The sequence below is a fragment of the Brachyhypopomus gauderio genome, unplaced genomic scaffold (genome assembly GCF_052324685.1).
Source record: "Brachyhypopomus gauderio isolate BG-103 unplaced genomic scaffold, BGAUD_0.2 sc43, whole genome shotgun sequence".
Taxonomy (NCBI): Eukaryota; Metazoa; Chordata; class Actinopteri; order Gymnotiformes; family Hypopomidae; genus Brachyhypopomus; species Brachyhypopomus gauderio.
The window spans coordinates 1,740,120-1,757,410 of record NW_027506869.1 but is presented as its reverse complement, the minus strand read 5'-3'; the positions used below and the strand labels follow the sequence as shown (position 1 = coordinate 1,757,410).

Sequence of the window (17,291 nt, the reverse complement as noted above, 5' to 3'; positions counted from 1 at the left end):
TTGTTTATGTCATATAGCATACGTGCTCATAACTAAATAATAAAAGTTCCCTCAAAAGATTCCCCACCGTCCTCCTAATCACCCCCTTCAACCCTTTGTTCAGTCCGGATGTCTCGTCTTGCGATGGTACGTGTGTGTCGGGTCCTTGTCTCCCAGGGATACGACACGAGTAAACAAGAACCGGGTCTGATCTCCACGCAGCCAAACCGGAGCGGAGCGCGCGCGTGTCGTGATTTCGCAGCTAACTGGCATGACGACTGCTCCCGGTCCCAGAACAAACCTACAGGAAGGTATCGAAAAGAAGAAAACTAAATTTTATTGCTTGAGATTTTATATTACAGAACGTAGCACTTGAAGAAGTGATATGCAGTGGTACTTAAACATATATTTATATTTAGGGCGCGTGCAGATTCCTACTGTGTCTCTCGGTGATGGAGAAAAGGGGGAACGTTAGGCGGGCCACCTCTGCCGGTTACCGCTTGCCGGATCGGCCCAATATCAGTCTGATCTCCCAGTCTTCAGTGTCTGTGTTAAGGCATTCACAGAGCAGGACACGAAACACCGACGAATCACCGGCGCGAGATTCCGACATCCGAGACCCAGTAAAACAGGACCAGGTTTGGAGAGAGTTCGTGCGCGCGGAGCGAGCCGGCGTGAAAGAATGGTAAAGTTATTCGGTTTTGTTTCACGCGACTTAACGTGAATAACAGTTGTTTCGTTTAGTCGCCAACTTTCTCTCCTAATAAGGCAACAATCATTTATGCCACAGCTTAAAGTGGCGCATTGTTTCCCTGTTACCCGATACGGGGAGGACTGCGGGTGACCGCGCGCCCCCGGGACGGTGTTCTTTACGGCTGCTCCGCTTGCGTGACACAAAACCCTATATTATAAAACGCGTTTACTAGAGCCGTGGCTACAGTACACAAAAAAACATTGTCAGATCTGAACTGTTCATTATCAAATTTGGAATTAATGTAGCTTGCCTATCCCAGGAGACCTGGTTATATGTAGTCTGGCAATTAACATTGTTTTTATTTTACTTTTTACTACAGAATTCCGGTAAGGTTTTAACCTTCACGTGTCTTACCCTTATTCACAATGGGCTGCTTTTCCTTACAGGGAGAAGAACTGGGGTTTCCTGAAAAGCGTTGACCAGCTGGTAAGAAGGTTCACATACAGCTTTCCTGTTCAACTACATATTTTGTCATTATATTGTTGTGTTTTGGCAATTACTTGCGGCCTACTAATAATTTAATTTGGCCACTATACCTCAGAGAGCACGCTATGTAAAGCCATTGAGTTCAACAAATTAGATAATACCCAGAAACACCCAGCTGAGAAGATTAGATAATCCCATCAACACATAGATGAGCAGATTAGATAATCCCCTGCATCATTCAGACAAACAGTCATACTGGAGTCATGTCAACGAACAGAAAGAAAGTTGCTGTGTTCTAGTTGTGTTTCTCGTGACAGCAGATAGCCATCTTTAAAGAGCAACGTTTGAGAGTACAGGCTACAAGAAGATCATAGACTACAAAACCCATGGGCATAGGACATGGACAAACTCATGAGCCCATGCTGAACTCAAAGGCTGGTACACAAATCCCCAATGAGTTTAGCTCCAGATAATTCCAAATGGGCGTGGCCTGGGCAGTCACACAGCAGGGCGGGGCTGTAGCAGGATCAGCCCCAATCCGTCTGTCCAATCAGGAGAGGCTGAAGTGTGAGCGGAGGTCTCATTACATACAGTGTAGTTTGACGGTACAATTTTGTTTGCTGTGGGTATATTTTAGTAGAGTAACAGCTACATTTTGTTAATGAGATTTATCAGTATCTTCCTGCCCACTGCCTGAAGTACAGAGACAACAGGTCCTGTGGTTGTAGACACCATTTGTTTGACGCCAGTGAGATTAAACTCCAGAACTGTACCTCCACTCCCCGCAAAGAACGTAATGGCATAGAGGACAAATTCTATGAACTCATATTTGTTTAAATATAATTGTTTATTTGAGCAACAGTGCTAACATAACAAAAGCTGACCGGTAAACAAGGAACGGCGAGTTGATTGGTCGTTGCCAACCAGTACTTTTAGTCTTTGTTCACCACTTACAAGATTAGTATCTCTACCCAAACGATCCCTTTTCTCAGTGATTCTTCAGCAGTGGTTTCCTCCGTCAGGGTCGGCCCAGGACGGAGACGCCTCTCCCCGGCTATATGCCTCTGTTCTCCGACGTGCTCCCCAACACCTCCAACCAGACGTTTGGCAGCCGCATGCGTACCGAACTGGGGAAGGAGCTGATGAGGATGGACAGACTGCTGATGCTCACGGCGTCTCACCGGAAGACCAAACAGAACGTTGAGATACAGCCCAGCTGAGATCCGTTCAGCCCAGTGAGCCCAGATGCCAATAAGACCCCTGCTCTTGGCAAAAACAGAGCTGGAATCAGGTTCGGTTATAACAGGTGGTGCTTACAAACTTCCAGTCCAATCGAGCTCTGTTTCATCCCCCATGAGTTTATGTTTGGAAGGGGAAATGGTGGTCGGCTTCAAGGGGCTTTAGTCGGTACACAAATGCATCTGGAATGTAGGTGCTGAATTCATTAGAAGGCTCTATAGACTTCTTCTTTCCAAGCCTTTTCTTTTCCCTTTCCAGGATGTATTTGCTATATTACAGACTCTTTCTGGTGTGTAGTTCAGAGTCAGAATTTCAACAGTACAGTCGGGTTCAGCAGAGGGAATCTGACTCAGCGCTTTCTGGCACTCAACATGGTGTCAAAACCTACAGAAAGAATCACAGATTGTCAACGGATATTCAAAATGAAGGGAGCGTCGTGTCGACTCACATGGCTTCGCGAAACCAAACAATTATAACTACTGCACAGCCTCAGCTACCATTTTAAAGGCATTATATAACATTTATATGTCCTTAATAAACCTTGATCAGTGGTTTCTAAGTAGACCTTGCTGAGTGGCTCTTGTACCAAGACATTTGAATGAAATGAAAATGGTAATGCCTGCTGTTGACAACGTCATGTGAAGTCTGGTGTGGAGTAGTAATAACTGGGTATTTACATATTAAGGGCAACAAATGTATATGGCTACACTACTGAGTCAGTTCTGATTCAGCCACTTTTGAATATCATTAAATATTCATTTCGTCACGGTGGGTCAGCCTAGAGGCCACCAGAGGCCGCGCACTCCCACACCCTCACAGTCACTCACACCCACTCCCACACGAGCACACCCTCACAGTCACTCACACCCACTCCCACACGAGCACACCCTCAGTCACTCACACCCACTCCCACACGAGCACACCCTCACAGTCACTCACACCCACTCCCACACGAGCACACCCTCACAGTCACTCACACCCACTCCCACACGAGCACACCCTCACAGTCACTCACACCCACTCCCACACGAGCACACCCTCACAGTCACTCACACCCACTCCCACACGAGCACACCCTCACAGTCACTCACACCCACTCCCACACGAGCACACCCTCACAGTCACTCACACCCACTCCCACACGAGCACACCCTCACAGTCACTCACACCCACTCCCACACGAGCACACCCTCACAGTCACTCACACCCACTCCCACACGAGCACACCCTCACAGTCACTCACACCCACTCCCACACGAGCACACCCTCTCATTCCAGACCACTCCCCTCATCACTGTCACCCCAGTATTGACACCTGTTCCTCATCAATACTAGGCCTAATTAAAGTCCACAGGCCATGCTGTCCAGTGCTGCGCATTCAACCTTCACCTTCTCCTCGTATCGTGGGAAGTAGCCTGCTCTGCACCGAAGCTCCCGTCACCTGTGGACTCCTGTCTCTCTCTTTCTGGACTCCTGAGTATACGTCTTGTTACATTTGCCAAGTGGCCCGAGTTCCTTTGGTCTTTATGTGATGGATAATAAAAACTTTAGGCTACAGCCTCTGTCTCTTGCTGCCTCTGTCCCCACTTCACACATTTGGCGTCTCCGTGATCCCGCGTGCTCATTTTAAGTCCCTGTGTAGGTGTGATTCGATTTTGTTTTTTCGTGTGTGAGCACTTTTTTTTTTACATTAGACGTTCAAAGAAAGTAGCTTAAATTTGTTTGACAGTATAAGAAAGCTCCTTTAAAGAGCTGTGAGGAATGTAGGACTCTGCTCCCTCACTCAAGCACACTCAGCGTTTTTGGCTTGGGTTTATAAACAAATACACAAAAATAAAGCGATAATTCGAGGTCATTTGTGCTAGATATTAGTCCGGTTTCGCAGAGATACAGCTAACAGGCGGAACATTCTGGGGGTTGTAGTTGTTGTTGTGTTTGGCTGCCCGCCCGGACTCTTGATGCCAGCGTGCTAATGTTATTCTGTGTGTGGGCGATCATGCTGGCAGGGGCCTTCAGAGGGAGACGTGGGTGGAGGGTGTGTAATCACGTCAGGGCCCGCGCTGGCTTCACAGTCTAGGACGCTAATGTCGCATTTCTTCCAGTATGATCAGCACATGCATTTTGATGACTGTCATTTTAGTTTTGCTTATGTATTGCTTCATGAGGAAGTGATTCACGCTTGTGTGGAAAAACAGGTGTGGACTGGAATGTACATTACATCTTAATATAAGAAACGCCCTAAACATCAGCTTTCATTTTTTAAATAATTTATTTTATGTACCTGGATTAGGTGTTATTCAGATTATATGGTTTCTGTAATTGATTATATAACAAACGTTTATCCACACTCGGCGTGCTGGTGAATAATTCATGTGAAGACTGCATTTTCCAGCAGCAGCCATTTTAGTTTATCTTCAGTTAAAACATCTGCCATATCCTTCTTAGATGAAGTTTAAATATTCACAGGAACTTCAGCTCTGATTAACTCTGTAAATTCGACTATACACTTTCACCAGATCACTAGTGGCTCTCTCTACTGGATGGAATGCACGTCTGTGTACAAAAAAGTTCATCCGTATGTGTCTTCTGTCCACGAGAGGGCGATGTCGACCATTTCTAATATGTATTTATTTATTTTAGGCGCGTGGTATTTCGTGTATCTTGTTTGTCTCATTCACGCTTAGCAAGTTACATTTTTTTACAAGAAGTCGCTTTTAGAAGGGGGGGCTATAGTTGGATAGGAACAGACTACTTAAGAATATGTAATTTACGATTTAAAATAAGAGAACACCATTAATATAAAATACATAATAAACAGTGGAGACATTAGGTAACGCTCTATTAGGTTAAGTAATTCAATCTGTGATAATATGTTAAACAATTCTGGCTGCTGTCAATCCATACCATAGATATTCAACACTCACTCTCTTTCAGTCCAACCAACTAATTATCTAGAGATCAAATTTGTTTAATGGTGAAATGTAGAGGGAGGTCAAGTCTAAAATGGTTTTGTAAAATAAAAAAAATATTCTGTGTTTTTAGAGAAACACTTGATTCAATAGTTAAATAAAACTCTGACAGTTATGAAACTGTCATTTATGGGCGTATCGGGTACATTTTAAACTCGGTCACAGTTGAATATGTACCTAAGTTTACCTGTTGTAAATTGCTGTTTTGGTTTTACAAGCACAATTGTTTAATAATACAGAAATGACAGTTTCATGAAGGTATATTTAAACAAAATAAAACAGGTAACCTTACCTTACCAGACTATGAAGGTTTGTTTAATCCCTCAAAATGTCTGGAGAAATAATAATAAACAAGTTCTTTTGAACCGACGGATCCTCGTACCTTGTAGACGGGCTGAAGGTTGCGTCCACCGGAGGGCACGCGCACCCTCCCGCGTGCCTGTCCGCGGGCGCGCGAGAGAAGAAGCGAGGCTTTATGGGTAAGAGAACGCTGCTGATGTCAGAGGAACGCGCGCGAGGGAACTGCGGGAATAACCGAGGAATACTTTACGGGGAACGGGCGGCGGAGGAGGACGCGAAGCCTCCAACCGACGAGATGCGCTGACGTTTATCCGACATACGGAACGAAATAACACACAAACGAACTGAAAAAACAACTTTTTGGACGTCTTGAAACTGGGAGTTCATTGTACGTGGCGATATAGCGGCGGAACGGGCGGTGTTTTGAGAGCGGCGCGGTTCTTTATGAACGTTTGAACTGAGACGAAGCCGAAGCGGAGAGCCCGAAAAAAGGGGGAGGGACCCGAAAAAGGGGGAGGGGCTAGAAAACGCCCTGCTGCTGAATCCTCACTCGATCCAAACTTTAATCGCGCCGTCGAAGTCAGGCTGCCGGTCTCTTATGGGAACATGGAAAGAGAAGCGGACCTGTCGCGCAGTTCTTGAACTGTTCCTCCGTAGGTCCATCCACAAGTTTGAGAAGCACGTCTCTCTTCTCGCTGGATTACTAGTTTTTGTCTTCTTCTTTATCCTGGATCGTGCCAGTCCCGAGGATCTGGGGAGAGTGGCCAGTCGGAGGGTGTTCAGGCCTCCGGCCGCAGCCCGGGAGCGAAGAGGAGACGATTTTTAAATGCAAAGTCAGAAAGTTTGCGAGAGCGCTCGGCGGTGATCGCGTTGCACACGAGCGAGGAGATCATGTCTCACGGGGCGGAGAGAAGGATGGAGAACAGGCTGAAAAAACTGGAAGCCATGATCAAAGACCCACGGTCTGCGATCAACTTGGAAAGTTTACTGGTGAGAGCCACCCTCCTCGTTAATGTTTCATACTTCAAAGGCGCCGTCGCCTGGTTCCGCGGACCGAAATAAAGGAAAACGAGCGTGCAACGCAACATTGTTGCTCTGCGCGTCACACGTGAACGTGGCCTGCGCCACAAGCCTGACCGGTGACATTACGTGTGTGTGCCGTGTTTAGATCGGTAACACTTCTTGCAGGTGTGCCTGTTCTCCACGAGCTCTGCGCTTCGTGTCGTCGTTTCGCTCTTGTGATGATGGATTTGCACAAGATCGTCAGAATTTCTCACGATCTTGCCATATTTGAATAGCTATACTAAGTCAACTTCTGACTCGTCTCTGCTCGCACCAAATATAGTAATATTGTTGGCCTTCAACATCACAAATTTCGTAATTCCTACTTCCTGTAGTGTGCGAGTTATTTTGTTGTAGACAATGCCAGTGTTGGATGTTTGCGTGGTCCTGATCGCGAGCAGAGCTCATAACACGCGACCTGCTTACGCACGTACAGCATCAGTACATCGGTATGAATTTAATGATCAATTCGGTTCTCTCGGGTGGCATTTGGTTTAGGAAAAATGTGTTGATTCTCTCTTTTGCGTTCAAGAAGTTACTGCCCACGCGGTAACGTGGTACCAGGAAGTTGCCCGTTTGGTGTCCCCGCTATCGGCTGCGCGAGGAGACTCGGTTGGCACGACTGGCAGCTTGTGCCGCGCGCGCCGTCACTCTTGTTATTTTGACGTGGCGTCGCTGGCCGACGTCATGACCCGATGCACGCGCCATCGTCGTGGTGCGCAGCGAGCGAGCCCAGTCTGCGCGAGGCTCAGGAATGAGGGGTGCTCTGACGCAGATGCTGCATTTTTTGGATCAGAGGCATCTTCTGATTTAAAAGACTTTAAGCACGCGTTCATTCTCCAACAGCTCAAAAGATCTGTCCAGCAGAAATATGTTGTTAACACGTGTTTAATCACGCGCCACAAGGCTGTCAAAAGAACCTCAACACGTCACGGTGCGACATGTTGCAAAAGCGTAGTTCACCGGTATATGTATACAAGACTGAAGCGTCAACTATACACACTGAATTGTCCTGTTTGTGGTGGAATGGTTAATTTCGTCTCTTTATAAGATGAGGCTAGGACGCCTTTTGGAGCATGGATATAGGCCGTGACTCAGAGGCCTGGCCTGCTTACATGTCAGCCAAGTTGACACATTTGCGGCGTATGGAAAGTCCTCAGCGTTTTGAAGGATGTGTTTTGGTCCCAGAAGAGAAACAGGGAAAGAAATGGAGGGATGGTAGATAGAGAGATGCACACAGTAGACGAGAGATGGGAAGCAGTGTGTGGGAGTAAATCTCCACCTCTCTCTCTCTCTCTCTCTCTCTCTCTGTCTCTCTACCTTTTATAGCCCTGGTACCATACTTTTCTACTTTAACTTAGAGCAGAAGATAGCAATGAGAGTCCTGTGTTTTGTTTGTGTGCGTGCGTGCGTGTGTGTATATGTGTCCATGCAGTTCATAGTTTTTGTAAGTACGTGTGTGTGTGTGTGTGTGTTTCAGACATTCATTAATTCATTCTCAGATTTTGAAATGTCATGTCTCCGTGCACCACACACACACTTGCCCTCTCCAACACAAACAAATCCATTTTGGCTCATTTATTTTGTCATTACCTCAAACTCAAGCTGATTAGTCTCGGCTATCCAGGATTATGCTTAATGCCTATTTGCAAGACAAGGCTGCTGGCTGTTGTACTCACAGCTTCATTCACATATGTGTGAGTGAGTGAGTGAGATGGAAGGATAGATAGATGGATGGACTGTTGGATGGACATACATACCTGCGTAGATGTTTAGTGCACTAATGTTGCTTTTGGTGCAAAGGTTTCCAGTCCATAAATGTGGAACAGTAAACCCAGTGGATCTAACTCTAGAAGATCTGGAGTTCATCTCACACTTCTGCTCATCCCTTGAATATCTACCGTAGATGCGTGCGGTTGCCCCTGTATTGAGCGCTCACGCTTCGGCCTTTTGTCTCAGTTCCGATTAGTCATTAACGAAGAGAACAAGATTAAGTCCATGTGTTATTGGCTGTGGCCTTCTGGCTTTAAGAAAGTTTCCTTCATGACACAAGCACTAGGGATTTTGAGTTTGGCTTGGTAAATGCTTAACTGGGCCGTTTGTCCCGCAAGACGGCCGTCTCTCGCCGTCTTGTCCTCACTCGTCCTCACGTCTTCGCTCTCCGTCCGAGGAGGTCCGTCACCACATAAGAGTGGTGGTGAGCATAATCCCAGTGTAGAGCTACGACAACGAGCACGCGTGTTGACCTCTGATGTTGTCAAATGGAAAACTGAACCGCTGTGTGTTTTGGAGCGATGAGTCACGGTGAAACCTGTGGTTAAATAGGGCTATCGATTAAAATTGGCTTATGGTTTTAAAACGACCTCTCTCGTGTTTTGCGGGTGACATTCGTACTCCAGGGTGTGTTGTGGGTTGTGGAGCAAATGTTGAAATGCATCAGACGAGAGAAGAGAGGTTAGTTCCCCATGGGGCAAAGGTAAAGATCAGGGTTGAGTTAATGCTTAGCTAGTCCATGTGGCCCATTGCAGGAGCACGTAATGGCGATAATGTACGACTGAGAGGAACACGTGTTTTCACAGACAAAACCAGATACCAAACCACAGCAAACCACGTCCCTGAGCCACCGCGTTGTCCGAGATGGCCGCGAGAATGAAAGGGGAGGGAGCAGACGGGCCGTGGCATTCCTTAAAGCCTGTCTGGACAGTGACCGTCGCTGTAGGGAAGCCAAAGTTTGCACATTTGAGGTGTTGCTCGTCTGGAACTCTGGACTGAGCAGGCGGAGATAACGGGCGATCGTGCTGCGAGCTGGAATGTTGATGGCACCTTATCTGTGTTCCTCCTCTCTCTTTCCATCTTCCCTTGAGGTGTGTGTGTGTGTGTGTGTGTGTGTGTGTGTGTGTGTGTGTGTGTGTGCGTGCGCTCGCGTGCATGCATGCATGTCTGTCTGAGCTTGTGGCTTTTGTGCTTGAAACAAAAACAGTGCACCAACACCCTGCTCGGATTCCTCTCTGCACATCCTCGTGAAGTCAAACTTACCACCTCCAAAACTAGACTCCCAGCACCCCGCACCGGACACGGCCAGTAGCCCCAGCCAGGAAGCTCGGCGGAGGGGCAGTGCGCTCTTTCCTTCCCCTTCTCAAGCCCCTTTACTCTTCTCCCCCTCTAGAAGATCAGTGCGTGGTCGGCCCCGACGGTTTGCCAGTGAGTTACATCACGTACACCGCCGTCAGGAGAGCTGTAACCACAAAGCTTTGGCCCGCTGTGACTACAAGAGCAACAGAGCCCATGGTAGATTGTTACAAAACAGCCTCCCTTTGCTCTCTCTCTCTCTCTCTCTCTCTCTCTCTCTCTCTCTCTCTCTCTCTCCTCCCCATCTGCTGTGCTGGACGGACTCACATAGCCACACCCCTCTCAAAAGGCACGCCCCCGTACCTGACAGTCGAAATGACGCCTGTAGCGGCACAATGCACAATGGGAGTATTTTCGTTCCCTTCTGATTGCCTCGCGAGCGTTCTCACGGACGTATCATCTTTCCACCAAACCCAGCTCAGGGGAAAGCCCTGTTGGACGCTGAGGCTGTTTATTGTTGTCTTGGGATTGTTTGATCTTATCTCGCCGTCACCGAGGCCAGACCCGTCTGGAGAGGATGCAGCTTTGCGGTCTTCTGTGAAGGCCTCTGCTCCCAGAAAGTACAGCGTGCCGCTCCTGGGTATTTTAGCGTTGTACTGGACGGCAACAAGTTCATACCACACAGCGGATCCCAAGATGAGCGGCACACAGTGCCCGACATTCCTAATCAAACCAAGTAATCCAAGCCAGAATATGTTTATTTAGCACAAAAACCAGTGGGGCTGTTGTGTTCACATTTAAGTAGGCAGCCCAGCAGAATCTCGTACCCCGAACCGCGTGGGCATGAGGAGCACGCAATCCTGCCAACCAGTGCCAGCCTCCAGGTGCTTGGGTCCGGGAGCAAAGCCAAACTACCTGTGTTGGCACAGTGTGGCACAGCTGGGATTCAATCCCGGCTTCCTTGCACATCGGTGCTGAGGAAAGGTGAATCCAAACCATGTGAACATGCTTGCATTTGCCTGCTTTCGTCTGGAGATTACAGTGACGTTAGCTGTGCAGTTGTGGCTAATCTGACTGTTTTTTAAGGACGTGAGCTTGCTAGCGCCAAGAAGAGTATGTTCTTGTGCAGTGTGGCTTTGAAGACCACTCTGAACTCTCGTGAGGTCCTGGAAGTAGGTGTGACCAAACTATAGAGGGGAGGAGTCATGTGTGGCTCTAGACGGAGTTGTTTTCAGTTTTGAGGGCCATGTTTTTGCTAGCACATATATAAATGAATTGGCTACAGAGCTCTTTAATGCACATTGGACGTAATCATGGCGTATTGTGCCTTCAGGGTTCCTCCAAGGACTGCTATGATTCAACTGCTATGATTCAACCTAGCACATTATATGAGCAGTGTGAGCAGGAATTACTGAGGGGGACGAGTCCCCACGTACCCCGTCCCCCTCTAAAATTATGGCTGTTTTCAAGAGCATTCATTTTGCAGCTCATTCGGAATCACACTTTGAACAGGAATTGAGAAAAGGTGTGCTAACTGTTCTGGTAAAAACAGCCCTATTGCATGTTTGTGTCTTGCGATCATTGAGATGGCAGAGAACATGTCCTTTTCCCCCCAGATTGTGACATGGACACAACCAAAGCTTTTCCAATTGTGTGAGAGAATACCTTAAACCTTCTTCAAATTAAGTAAATGATGGTGGTCACCATTAGGGATGGCCTTGATCTTTGATGTATTTGGTGTGTGAGTCCAAAGGAAGCTAGCATCATTAGATTATGAAAGTGACTAGATTCAGAACTATACTTCTTGAAGGCCCTGTGAAGGGGGTACGGGGGAATAAAATAATGAATGTTGAATGATTTCCCCAAAGACTAAGAAGCAGGAACAACACCTGTGCTTCTTGAGTGAAGTCAAACAGGTGCCATATGTGAAAACATGTATAGGGAAGGATAGAGAGGCTTTTATCATGGCGTGTTTATTAAGTGTCAGTGCATTATTTCTTTTTCTCTTGGTTTGAACATCGTTGACGTACAAATTGTGATGGCATTCAGTGATATCAGGGACGACACAAAATGCACGGGAACGATCGCATAGATCTCATCGGTAAACGGTTCTTTCCAGACAAACTATGGGCTCTCTCTCTCTGACATGCACGTGCGCCTTTGGCTAAACCTGCTTTTAATCCATTATGGAGGATGGATGAATTGAGGCATGGACTAATAGATTCATGGCTGGATCGATGTGTATGTGAATGTAATTCTCTCTCTGTTACAAAGGTTGCTAGTAAGAGTTGTCCATTTGGAGTGGAGAAAATGTTAACCCTTAAGTTAATCTGAAGTTAGAAGACTGAAAAGGTCCATTAGCAATCACTACATTATGAATTTAGTGTTTTGGGAAGTGGGTGTGTGATCCTCAGCAATCCTATACCCCACACAACTCTACTAAACCAACACTGATTGAAACCCAACACACTATCTACCCTAAACCAACACTGATTGAAACCCAACACACTATCTACCCTAAACCAACACTGATTGAAACCCAAGACTATCTACACTGCACCAACACACTGATTGAAACCCAATACTCTGTGTACTAAACCAATGACTGAAACCCAATACTTTCTCTAAACTAAACAACACTTCCTAAAATCCAACACTCTACACTAAACCAACACTGATTGAAATCAACACTAACAACTTTTAAACACTCACTGAAAGATACACTTGACTCTACACTAAACCAACACTCACTGAAACCCAACACTGACTCTACACTAAACTGACGCAGACTCGACACTAAACCTGCACTAGATGTACTTTCTTTAAGTGGGTGTGTCCATTTTTGACCCACAGGGAGAAAAAGATATACAGAAACCTCTTAAATAATTGTAATAATTGCTTCCTTCTATTTTTCCAGTGCTTATTTCCATTGCCCTCCCCCCTCCCCCTCCACGAGTGCTAAGGCGAAACACTGCCTTATAAGGTGCTGTGATGGGGGCCTTCTCATTTTTACATAGAACAGTGCTGCAGCTGCCTGCTGCCGGCTCCTCTGCCTTCATCCCCTCGACCCCAGCGGGAAACGTTCCCCTAACGCTTCCCAAACGTTCCCTCAACGCTGCTGCGGGTGACTCACTCCCCACACTTCCCCTCAGGCCCCGCCGCCAGGGAAAAACGACCAGGAAGTGTTCTTTAATATTTTCGCAATGTTCTCGTAACACCGCAAAGACCGTTTGGTTCGGTGACGTGCCCTTGTGCTTAGTAAAGGGGGCCAAACAAGAGAAATTCCCCAAATAGTCTGTCTAATTTTTGTTCAAAATCTTGTTCAAATGGCTCAGGTTTGCAGTTCAGTCATGAGTACAATCATCACTAAGTGTCTGGCTTTACACTTTGATCTCTTCGACTGGTGGGAAAACATACTCAGAATTCCTTCACCACACATTTTGTGTTGAGCAACCGAATGTTTTTTTTTATGTGCACAGAAACACATAATAGATTATGATCTTCCAGTGAAGATTTTTGAGTGGTGGTTTGCATTAAAGGTTTCCTGGTGGTTTTCCATCATGCAGAAAACACTTTAAATGGTTAGTATTTTGGCCAACTCTGTGTGTTTGTGTGTCGGTGAGTGTGTGTTGTCACATAGGCACAGTGGTCATGCTAATGAGAACCAGCCATTTATAGATGTTTTTTCTTCGTCTGCCTCGCCCCATGTGACCAACATTAAACCTGTTACTGAAATATTTTGGTTTCCGTCCAGCATCCTGCTTTGCATGTCGTTTACCCTGAATGACTGAATGAATCACCCTGAATGATGTGAAGCATGATCACAGTGCTTGGTTGAAGGTAGCCCATGTTAACAGCTAGTCTGTGGTTCGGCTAATCTAGCGTTGACCAAACACTTATGCTGTGACCTCATCGTGTGTGTGTGTGTGTGTGTGTGTGTGTGTGTGTGTGTGTGTGTGTGTGTGTGTGTGTGTGTGTGTGTGTGTGTGTGTGTGTGTGTGTGTGTGTGATGAAACACACTCCAGCCAAGGGCTGCATCTCACCTTTCATCTAAGGAGACCATGCTTTGACTTTGTGACCGGTAGCAAACATCACACAAGTGACTCCGTGACTTTGCACGTTGCTAATTTTAGTCGCTTATTTATTTATCGTTAATTTGGTATTCGTTTAGTGTCCCTAGAATTGTGCCTCCACCACAGTAAGTTATGTATATGTCTCGTGAAGGCTTCCCATCTGTCAGGATAGTGCAGTTTCACACAATGAGCATTACAGAAGGGGGAAATGTGTTCAGCTGTCAAGCTCACAGCTGACAGTTGGTAACAACTAGCTGTTAACCAGTGCGCAAGAGAACGATTATGGTTATGAGGCATATCCATGGTAATTATACCACCGAGTGCAAGTCAGATTAGGTGTGTGTGTGTGTGTGGACACTAAATGACTCAGACAGTACTCGGAGTGCTACTCTATGGAGTTCAGCAGAGTGCTGTATTGTTCTCATTCGTTTGTCTGTCCGTCGTTCCATATAAACCAATAAAGCGATAAAAATAGCAGATGTTGCGAATCTCCTTGAGGCAGGTTGTCATGCCAACTACTGAGGTAAAACGGCTAAGTGGCTAAGTGCCTAACTAAAGTTCTTGCAGGGGGCTTCCAGAAGCCAAATCGCAACATGGTGCAGAATTGTTTCTCCTGTCTTCATGTTATCATCACATCTCCTGACCTGCTACATGCCAGTGCTTCTCCTTCAGGTTAAAGTGATTTTAAAGCTTCTGTCAGAACATTCTCCCCCAAGACACGCCTTGGCTTTTCTGAAGAAGCCTCTGGAATGTTCTAGATTGTTCTCCCTCGTTGACCCTGATTGGTTTGTCAGTTTTCTTTCTGGACCGTTCCAAAGCCATTGGAGTGTGAGTGTTGGTGAATGCTGGGTCAGTGTTCCTCAAGCACTACAGTTGAACCCCCTGCCCCAGGTTATTACCCCCCCTCCTCCCCCTTCTCCCCATAACCGCTCCAGCCATCTATTTTTGAATTTGGAATCCGATATAAAGTGTTTTGTTTTGCAGGAATGCCTTTTATAGCTATAGCAGAGAGTCTTGTTCTGCCCGTAACTGGAGCAGTGCTTTACTGACGGGCTTCAAGAAGTAGTGGATGGTTCCTTTTAAAGAAGCAACATTTCATGAAAAATGCCTGAAGCTTTTAGAGATGTTACGTTATACTCAACAAATGAGCATTGCTTCAAAAAGTTTGAGCGGTGGAAGGAGAATTTGGAATAACGGGAGCAATGGCTGTGACCCTCGTGTCATCTTTGTTCCCAACGTTGGCGTCCGGGCCGGTAGGGGCCCCCACCAGTGTCCAACTGGAGTCTGGCCTGTTGCCTTTAGACAGCGGGAGTACTCCCAACCGGTCATCTTCCGTTTTAGCCCATCCGTGCTCAGGTTCGAGGAGTTGTGTGTTCAGGCATGTTAGCTGGGGCAGCGGCGTTGAATTCAGCTACAGTTGGCTTGGCTTGACTGCTCTGAGCCTGTTGGTCACAACAATTCCTCACATCCGCCCCCGAACCCTTTTGTTTGACGAGTTGTTTACATCCCCTTTTTACGCTCAACATTCATCCGTGATCTAACCATTCACTGTAGTCTCACTGCTGCAGGTGGAAACCCCACAAGATTTTCGAAATTCAGGCACCAGTCCAGCACCAATTACCTTGTTCAGAGCCACTCTGATCACTCGATTTCCCCATTTTAATGTTGAGTTCACACTGAAATTGATCCACAGAAGACTTGCTCTCCTGATTTTATGCTGTGCACACGTGCGCACGCACGCACACAGCTGAAGTCAGAGGCTGCATTTATGCATTTTTAAAATGTATTTAATGTAAAACATACTTATTTAGTAAAAATAAGTTCTACAATAAAACGCTGGTGCTAATAAACACAGCAGAGAGAAACAGTGGCTGCTGTCTTGGTATTTCAGCCTGCCGAAACCATGTAGTGTCCTTCTGAATCACCAGGGCCCACCGTTCAGTATGAGAACAACAGGGAATCACATGGGGAGAGTGTGTTTGGGATCTAACTGGTTGCACTGGATAGTGTTGTGCAGTCTTCGTTGTGTGTGTAACGCCTTCCTGCTCTCCAGTGAGAAAGCACAGCTAAAGAGGAAATGATGTCAGTCCAGGACCTCCCCCACCCAAAACACACACACCATCGCTGTCCCATCCCTGGAGCTGTCAGCAGAATCAGTCACTTCCTCCCTGTGTGTGTGTGTGTGTGTGTGTGTGTGTGGGATCCTACCAGCTTGTCAATCGTCATACTTGTGTACTTTAGTACTTCTTAAACAGTACATTAAACATCTAATATTAATCAGCCAAGACGCAAGGCTCATGTGGAGAAATGTTGGCGGCATAATCATTGTTCATCTCACCTACGTAATACACACACACACACACACACACACACACACACAAACCATGTATGCACACACCCATAAAGGGAGAGACAGGAAACAGTTTTGATGCATGGGTCCAAGGAGACGGTTTATATTTGCGTTGCAGCTCTATTAACATCTTCGTTCGTTTAGTAAGTAGCGGCCGGAGCCATATTACACCCCGTCTGCCAAACACCAGCCATCACGAGGGGGCTGCTGTGTTGTTCGAATGGTTTCCGGGAAGCGTTTCCATTGAGATACTGTCTGGTATGTAAACTACAACAGTCAGGGCTCCATTCAAACGGCTTCAGAGCTGCAGCCGTTCTGTAACTCCGCCCCTCTGCCACGGCTGCCTGTGCCCAGCAACACACCCACAGCGCTGGGTTAATTGTTCCAAGTGCGTTTCCTTTCTCAGTGTGCCAGAGGACGCACTGGCCCAACTGTGGTGAGCAGTTTAAAGAATAAGAGTCCCTCAGATCTAAGGGCCTCTTACTGGTTCTTGCAGACCAGCCTAGGCAGGGGACTTTTATGTGTTCAGTTTAGTTCTGACAGCTCGTCAGTGAGGTGTATGGAGGAGATTTTTGACGAGAGGTTTAATTAATGTCGTTTGTGAGGTGGAAATATAAATACTACATAGAGGTTCATAGTAACTCCATTCATAATGTTTGCTACGATGTTAATTTCTTTGTGTTGTTTGTGACTATCGGGAGCACCTGTTGAGTTTCAAAGGTGGCTGGCGGAGAAGGTCATGCATTCAAGACAAGATGACGAGATCACGTTTTGAAAACGGCAAAATTACAAATCACTTAAAAGATTGTGTGGAGGTTTGTGTTCAAAGGTGGGGTGGGGGGGGTTGAGGTTCAGGTGGGTTTGTCTTTCAGATGCGTGTGTCTCAAATGTGTCTCAGCTAAATCTCAACTAACCTGTATCCCTCAACTGCGCTTCATTTCACCCACATGAGCAGAAGACATGAGAGGTCAGACCTTCACCCATGCGTCTCGCCTTCTGTTTCAGGATGCCATGAACGCCTTGGTCTTGGACCTGGACTTCCCCGCTCTACGTAAGAACAAGAACATCGA

General features: G+C 46.6%; 2 protein-coding genes and 1 long non-coding RNA gene across 5 annotated transcripts in view; 2 read left to right on the top strand and 1 right to left on the bottom strand.

The window, feature by feature from the left end:
- Positions 1-144: 144 nt before the first annotated feature.
- On the bottom strand, positions 145-5,792 carry LOC143485920 (uncharacterized). The gene is made up of 3 exons (XR_013123073.1): positions 5,660-5,792; positions 418-2,782; positions 145-280 (listed from the first exon to the last, which is right to left on the bottom strand). It is a non-coding gene; the product is annotated as an uncharacterized LOC143485920 (long non-coding RNA).
- On the top strand, positions 159-2,418 carry cimip5 (ciliary microtubule inner protein 5). The gene is made up of 4 exons (XM_076985616.1): positions 159-290; positions 399-664; positions 1,120-1,159; positions 2,182-2,418. The coding sequence occupies exons 2-4, from the start codon at positions 432-434 to the stop codon at positions 2,377-2,379; spliced, it is 471 nt and encodes a 156-aa protein (XP_076841731.1). The 5' UTR covers positions 159-290; positions 399-431; the 3' UTR covers positions 2,380-2,418.
- A 731-nt stretch (positions 5,793-6,523) lies between the features above and the next one.
- The window catches only part of rock2a (rho-associated, coiled-coil containing protein kinase 2a), a 30,461-nt gene continuing 19,693 nt past the window's right edge, over positions 6,524-17,291 (top strand). For all 3 annotated transcript variants that reach the window (XM_076985603.1, XM_076985602.1, XM_076985601.1), the window contains exons 1-2: positions 6,524-6,657; positions 17,227-17,291. The exon at positions 17,227-17,291 is cut by the window's right edge and continues 17 nt beyond it. In XM_076985603.1, coding sequence (XP_076841718.1) covers positions 6,559-6,657; positions 17,227-17,291 — 164 coding nt within the window. In that variant the 5' untranslated portion in view covers positions 6,524-6,558. The remainder of the gene's footprint in view (positions 6,658-17,226) is intronic.